This window comes from Neltuma alba, unplaced genomic scaffold, assembly GCF_004799145.2.
Source record: "Neltuma alba isolate B1F8T4 unplaced genomic scaffold, ASM479914v2 tig00010413_pilon, whole genome shotgun sequence".
Taxonomy (NCBI): Eukaryota; Viridiplantae; Streptophyta; class Magnoliopsida; order Fabales; family Fabaceae; genus Neltuma; species Neltuma alba.
This window is the reverse complement of record NW_021635315.1, coordinates 573021-581259: the sequence shown is the minus strand read 5'-3', so window position 1 is coordinate 581259 and position 8239 is coordinate 573021. Positions and strand designations below refer to the sequence as shown.

Below are 8239 nucleotides of genomic sequence, written 5' to 3'. Positions count from 1 at the left end.
ACTTTGCAGATCATTTTGGTAAGCCAAATGACTTCTTTTCATTAAACCCTCTTCATGAAAGTTTTTCCACTCATCTAAATCTATCTAATGATAGTAGTTTTATACTGTTTAGAGATAATTTTTAGGTTTAGGATTTGAAGCAAGTATTGAGTTTTGATGATAGGTGAGTATAGTATTGTAGAGCTATTTTAGTAAATCATTTCTATCAGTTTAGTTTTATTTATTGACTGACCTAATATTTTTAAATGAATTATTTTGGTTAAACAGATATTTATTTATGAAAAATATGATATTTATACTATGAAACTGTTGATTAAATTATTTACTTAGATGCATTTGATGTATATTGAATTTATAATGGTTGGTTTTTGAGATTTAAAGTTAAAATAGGATTTTTGAATTTTAAATATGATAATTTCATATTTAAAAATTTGAGAAAAATCTGTATTAAAGTAAATACTTTGAAAGGTTTAAATGAAAATTTTGGATTGTGGGGATATATAAATTTTGTGCTAAAAGACTTAATTATGGGTTATGAGAGGTTTGGGTTTAGCATAGAATTAGAAACTTTAACTTATATATATGTTTTAGTTTAAGTAATTAATTAAATAACTTGTGTATTGATATGTAAATGTATTGGTTGTGTAAATTAAATTATTAGGCTATTGATGTGAGCACGGGGTCAACCTTGTGGTAATACTTGTTCTAGATAAGAGGTAATCACTTTCCACTTATTATTCATGTTGGTAGGTTGTTTGTGATTAATTTTGAATTATAAGGAATTTATGAAATATTATTGAATTATGATGTGAGCTATGAAAGTATGTTATTATTGAAATTGTCTTGTGAGACTTTTGTTGCAAAAGATATATGTTTACTATTATGATGATCTCAGGTATTATGAGTTAATTGAAAAATGGAAAATCCAAATTAATTTTTACATGTTGATGATTTATTATGAATGGAATATTTTGAGTGTTGATATATGAGGGGTGGCGGATGTTGATGATGGGTACTATAACAAAGAGGATATAAGGGGGTGAATTATGTACATTTGAGGATATAAGGTGGTAGGGCCATCAGGTGTACACTGATTGGTCCTTTGGCCCAATTGTTCATTGTAGGGCATTGACACCCTACTAGTAGACTAGAGGGGGAACCCATGGTCTGGTCTTACGCTCTGTGGATTTTGGCCGGTCCATATCACTTGATCGGTGAGCTTGTCTAATTACTAGTCACATGGATGAGGATTTAGCCCATGGGTTTAGTCAGAGGATATAAGGTGGGTGGATATAAGGGAGGTGAAAAGATTATTGGTTGTACTTTTTATATGCTTTGACCATATGAAATTTGTTGGAATACTATGAATTTGCAATTGTCTCACTTGACACGTCACGAGCACTTACTTGTATGCTTAATAAGTAGGATTGTTGGTTACTGAGACTTTTGTCTCACCCCATTGATTTAACACTTTTCCAAGTGATAGTTCCCATTCGGGTCAGTCAGGGAAGGCTTCGGAAGCTTGAGCTGCTATTGCAAAATTGTAGCGCTTCCACTCTTTTGATTGTGTTGGATAGATGTATATTGCCATGATAGGGCCATTCCACATACTCTGATATGTTTGAGATTGATTATTTTGACAGTGTACTTTTGATAACTGTTACTGGACTGTATGCTGGTAAAAGGCCGGAGGCCTTTAGGTATTTGCATGTGATTTCTTTTGTTTAATATGAGTGGTGAATCCACAATGATCTTTGACATCAAATGACTTTTGATTTTTTTGAAAGTTATGAAAGGTACTATTTAGTAAAATCGTGTTATGTACTTATGGTTGAAAATGATATTCTGGATTCATAATACCTCAAGCCCTATCCATTGTGAATATCGTTTTGCACGCAGTTAATTTAGAAAAGTTCTTTTAACCATGATAGACATATTTATGGATTGGTTTAACTCTTTTTCTATCATGGTTAATCTCATATGATTTAGGATGTTTATATAACCATGATAGTATTTCTAAATATTTTTACAAAATTTCTTTTCTATCATGGTTAACTTTTCAATATTGATTAATTTAAAAGTGTAGTAGTTTCATTGTTACAATCACTATTTTAGATTCTATACATATTAAATAATTATTTTGGATAAGTAAAAATAAAAAAATCAAATATGAATCATTCAGATGAGATATGGATGATTTAGATATGATGAGAGCTTATAATGCTCATCAAAAGGATGAGCACTAAAATTAGTTTCGGAAGAGAAGTCACTGTTAGTGCTGGTACAAGTGAGAGAAACCATAAAATATGTGACAGGGAGAAAATTTCTCTCCACATTTAATCCAATAAAAAATTATAAGTATAAAGACTAATAACTATAATTGAGAAGACTAGGGCTCCAGGTCAAAAAAGACTAAAAGGATCCAATAGGGAAAAAAAAAAAACATGACAAGGACTTAACTAAAATGAGATAAAATTATAAGGATATGTTGGGGAGAAGAGTGATACCACTAACTTCCCTCCTCACTTCTTCTCCACTTAATTTCTCTATTATTGGATTGAGTTTTAGGGTGTGTTTGGTATGAGGGATTTGGGAGGGAGGGGAGGGGAGGGATTTTAATCATTTTCCCTTATTTGACAACACACAAATTTTAGGAGGGGAGGGAAAATTTTTTAAAATTTTCCTTCCCCTCCCCTCCTCAACTGCCCCTCCAAAATTAGGAGGATTTGGAGGAGAAGGGCAATATTTTGCCATGTTGTGATCATTATGCCCATATTTTGTCATGTTATGACCATTATGCCCATATTTTAAATAAAATAAGAACAAATTTGTCCATATTAAAATATTTTTCCCTCCCCTCCCCTCTTTTTTTATAAATCTAAACAAGATAATATTAAAATCCTTTCACTCTCCTCCTCTCCCCTTCCTTCCATTAAAATCCCTCCCCTTCCCTTCCTCTCATTGAGCCAAATATACACTTAGTGGCTGAGATTTTTTTTTTTTGATAAGACGGAAATGTAATGATTGAGATTTAAAACTAAGTAAAAATATTATTATAATATTAAGTATAATAAAAATTTATCATTTTAAACTACTTATATCAAATTTTAACAGTATAAATTTATGTCTACTTGTTATTATTTAATTTTTAATATTTTAATAACATTCTTATGAAGTAAACCTCAGCCATTTAATTTAGTCTAATGATAAAAACATTAAGTGGAGAGAGAAGTTAGCAGACACGTTACGCTCCCTGTATAGTATTATACATATTAGTTCTTTTCCCCGAAAATTTATGATAAAATTTCAATTAGAAAACGGAATTTAAAATTTCAAGGTGATCGAACACTGTACGATGTTAATTATTTTTATCTAAGCAGCAGATCTGATCCTCGTCACAAAACTATCAACTTCTTACTGTTATGAGATTAATCTGCAAAGGAAAGGATCAATACATTCCAAATAACATCTGATTCAATTAGTTATTCGTTTTAATGAACATCAAATGCATTATATGCTACACCAATTAAGTTCTAAGCTTAGTACGCACAGCATGAAGAGGCTGAGACTTCTTCAAAGTCAACCCAAACCTGTCACTCATGTCCATCTCTTTCGGCTTCAAATCATCCTCAAGAATCCAATCAAAGTTATTCAAAAGAGTGACCAACATGAAGTGCACCGACCTATTCGCTAATGGCCATCCAGGACAAATCCTTCTTCCAGCTCCGAACGGAATGAACTCAAAATCTCGACCTTTGAAATCCACCTTATGATGATCATGACCCTCCAAAAACCTTTCTGGTTCAAAGGAATATGGCTCCTTCCAAACTCTTGAGTCTCGTCCCATGGCCCACACGTTCACAAGTATCTGTGAATTTTTGGGCACTACAAACCCTCCGATCTGCACGTCGTTATCTGACTTGCGAGGTATCAGAAATGGAACCGGAGGATGCAAGCGAAGAGTCTCCTTCACCACTGCGTTTAAGTATGGTAACTCCGAGATTCTTGATTCTTCGAACTTCCCATTTTTGCCAATAACATGTTGAAGTTCTTGTTTTGTTTTTACCAGTTTTTCTGGGTTGTGAATAAATTCTGCCATTGCCCATTCCACGGTGCTTGAAGTAGTGTCGATCCCAGCGGCAAATAAATCCTATAGAACACATTAATTTGAGGTTCAGCTCATAGTTTCAGGTCTTCTTATATGAAAAGGAAATAAAATGAAGTTTACCGAAGACTAAGAAAGTTTGTAAAGAGAGAAAGAAATGTAGAAAGCCAAATTACTAATTATCCAGAAACAAGTGAAGCACTTCTTCGCGAGTCAACTGAGAATTTATCAGGAGATTTAGGAATGAATCCATCACATCATTGGTGATCTCAGATTCCGCTTTTGAGCTTCTCAAACGCAGTTTCTCCTCCACAATACCATCAAAAAACTTAAGCAGCTTCCCAAAATAATAATCCATCCTGGCTCGTACACCTTGCGGATCAAGTCCACGAAACACGGGAAAATAATCCACAATATTGGGCCTCCCAGCTTCCTCCATTATACCCCATATAGTGTCCTTAAACTCCTGAGCCCTATCAGAACTATAATAAGCCAAATCCAGGGAGAAGAAAGTGTTAGATGTAGAGTTAAGGGCTGTAGTAAAAGCGGCCTCACCAATATCCACAGCTTCCCCTTTCTTGCATCGTTCTTCAACAAAATCTAGAAGCTCTTGCATCTTCTTTTGACGAAGAGATTGAGTTGAGTCTAGCCGCTTAGGTGAAAAGAGTTCAGTGGAGCAAGCTCTTCTGAGAGATCTCCATTTAGCAGAAGCAGATATCCACACTACTGAAACTCTGTCGTGGCCGAGAGAAGAGACAGAGTCTGGGACCGTTCTGCTGGAGAAGACTAAGTCATTAGTGTGAAGAACTTCTTTGGCCATTGCAACAGTGGAGATGACTATTGTGGTTATGGTTCCAAGCTTGAGGGTCATGATGGGTCCATAGCGTTTAGAGAGATTAGTCAGAGATTGATGAGGATTGTTCCCAACATCTAAGATGTTTCCTATTACTGGTAACGGGGAAGGCCCAGGAGGAAGGCGTTTCGAAGATCTGAAGACTTTGTTAGAGATGAATATGTGAAGGAATGCCCAGAGAAATGGAAACAGAAGAGAGAGTAGTACTGTGAAGAAGTCCATGGCCGTGAGTTTTGTGGCCTGAACACATTTCAGGCGCATTATATATAACCAGATTGACGTCTAGGATTTGTTTTCTTTATTTTTGCAATGTTGCTTTGTTTTATTGTCTTCCGCATGTGGTGACAGAAAGATTTTCAGGTTTTTTTTGGGAAAATTGCATTAAGATCCTACCTAAAAGGATTAAATACAAAAGAGTCCTTTAAAATTATCAAGTTAATCTAAAGTCCTAAGAGACCTCATTGCAATAGTTCTACTTGTTCAATTGCTAAATTGTCCTTATCTTTTTGTTTTTTTAAGTATGTATTGACAACTGAAAAGGCAGTCGTTAACTCGCAACAAGTATTAATAACATATTTTTCAGCACATCACAAAGATTTAATGCATAGGTTGTTAATACCTATCTTGATAGTTGTTAATCATTAAATCTTATATTATTAATAACTGTTTTTTCAGTTGTTAATGCATACTTAAAAAAAAAAAAGATGAGAGCAATTTAGTAATTAAACAAGTAAAATCTATTACAGTAAGGTCCTTAGAGAGATTAATTTGATGATTTTAAATGACTTTTTTATATTTAATTCTCTTAAGTAGGACCTTAATGCAATTTTTCTTTTTTCTTTTTAAATATTACAACCATTCAAATTTGGATTATTAGCGTGTTTGCATTGTACTGTATTGTATTGATGCGCGCAACTTGACTAGTTGTGATTTAATTTATGGTAAAAATAAAGACTAGTTATGATACAATTAAAGGTGATTGATGGGAGAAAGGCTTGCATAGTCCCCACCTCTAATAATATACTCCTCTGGTAATGCGTAGGGAAAAGAAATTTTTCTGTTATATTTATACGGTAGTGAGAAAAAAATTTTATATGTATGTACAATATTATTTTTTATTTATTATTGTATTGACTTTGTTTACATGAAGTATAATATCTATTAAATAGGAATAAATTTATAAAGTTATTGGATTTTAAACGAGAGTTACTGAAATTTAAGGTTTTTTTAGCTTGTGTGAAATATATTAGAAGTAACTTATAAATAGGACAAAAGGAGTATAACTTTTTTCGGCCGATTAAACACCCACATTAGCTTTTTGTGGACCACTTCTAGGAACACTTCTTGGTTTTCTAATATTGTACTTTTTAATCTTTATTGTTATTTTTTTATATAATTTATTGTTATTTTCTCAATTGATTTTTTGAATATGGGTAAAATTAAAATGGAAAAAATAGTTACTTAATCCTAACTTTGGATAGGCATAACTTTTTGTACAAAACTCTAATTTTGATAAATTACTACCTGTTTTAAAGCTAAAAATATGATCTTTACATCAGCCAAGTTTCAGTCCAAAACTCATTCAATTGAGCAGAATCACGTTGGTATGAAATTTGGCCATTATTAGGGTTAATTCATACTATTTTCATACTTTTTCTTGATTATTTTCTTTCTCGACATCATATACTTGTCTCATACACATATCACATGTTCAAGTATAATATTTCCCATCCATTACAGCCACCAAGGTCATTAATACAAGTATCCAAACTTCACACATAATTATTATAAACTTGCATAAATAAAAGTTCATAACAACATAAGCATGTAGGCATCCTTATCCCACAATGATCTTTTCGCCCTTCTCCTTAGATGATACAACTTCTAGATTGTTGATTATTTAAACATAAAAGGGAGTGAAATTTCATAGAAATCTCAATAACAAAAACTACAATAATCATGCTCAACATGCATTGCAAGAATGCCATATGTCACTAATACAATAACAAGCATACTGATATGCTCTTATGCCATGCAAAAGGAGCAACTAAAAATACCATCATACCACTCAACATTGTATAAAGCCAAGGCACATTATGAGTGGAGTTAGCATTAGCACGTTATCATCTATCTAGCTCTACCATATTATGGCATAGAAAAATCAAGCAACACATGTCAAAGCAAGTTAGCATTAAAATTGCAACTTCATTACTACCTCTTTGGTATTCCAAGTATATGGTCTCCTCCTTTTTCTTTTTGCTCCTCTTTGTATCTTTGATCAATGCCTACAATTTATGTATGAATATATGCCAAACTATCAACAATGTGTCATAAAATACATTAGGTATCAAAATAATTTTATAACCCTTTTTTTTTTTCCAACTTTTGACTTCAATATTCCACTTTTGTTTTGACAAGTCTCAAGGGTTATTCCTACACAATTTCTCATATAGAATTCAAATATCAACTTGGTTTTATCAAAATCAAACTCCTTCCCATTGTTCTGTCCTTGGCCGAATAGTGTATATATTAGGGTTAGAGATTCCATTTTAACTCCAATGTCTCTTGGTATTTTCCTATGCAAAATCACATTCTAAACTCAATGGAATTATCAAATTAATGTAAAACAATCTCTAACCCATTGAACAAAGCTTGACTGAATAGGTTCCCTAACTTAGGGAATTTGGAGTTTCTTCCAAAATCAATCAAAACAACAACCAAACAAGCTAATCCAAGCTCTCTTAATCATGGTTTCTATCATTCCTTAATCATTTCTTATTATTTCAAAAGTCTAGACAACATCTTCCTCATGATTTTGGGCCATGAAACTTTACTTAAAACAAGCTAGAAACAAATCTAATGGAAGCTCTTATATACCTTGATTAATCCTTAATCTTTGCTTGATAATTTCTTGCTATTTTTTGCGTGCTCTTCCTTTCTAATTAAAGATGAGTTTTTCTACAGCAAAACTTTCCCCTTTACGGTGCCAAAAGAACAAAATTGAAGGGCTTGGGAAAGGGGAATATATAGACCTCCATTCGGCCTCCCTCTTTCTACAAGTTTCCCTGAAAAATCTGAGTTAAAAAGCCATATGTTTGTTAGTGGCAGTCTCACCCAAGAGGGGGGTGAATTGGGTGAGTTATAAAAATTTTGTGAAATTAAAATAATGAACTAACGGAAACAGAGAGTGTGAGTTAGAAAGATTTCATCATAGAAAAGTGGACACAAAATTTATACTGGTTCGGTCTCAACCACTTGACCTATGTCCAGTCCTCAGAACA

General features: G+C 33.0%; 1 protein-coding gene across 1 annotated transcript; it reads right to left on the bottom strand.

Moving 5' to 3' along the window:
* Positions 1–3439: 3439 nt before the first annotated feature.
* Positions 3440–5181, bottom strand: LOC114756477 (geraniol 8-hydroxylase-like). Its single transcript, XM_028945430.1, has 2 exons — positions 4290–5181; positions 3440–4150 (listed from the first exon to the last, which is right to left on the bottom strand). The coding sequence occupies exons 1-2, from the start codon at positions 5178–5180 to the stop codon at positions 3527–3529; spliced, it is 1515 nt and encodes a 504-aa protein (XP_028801263.1). The 5' UTR covers position 5181; the 3' UTR covers positions 3440–3526.
* Positions 5182–8239: the final 3058 nt, after the last annotated feature.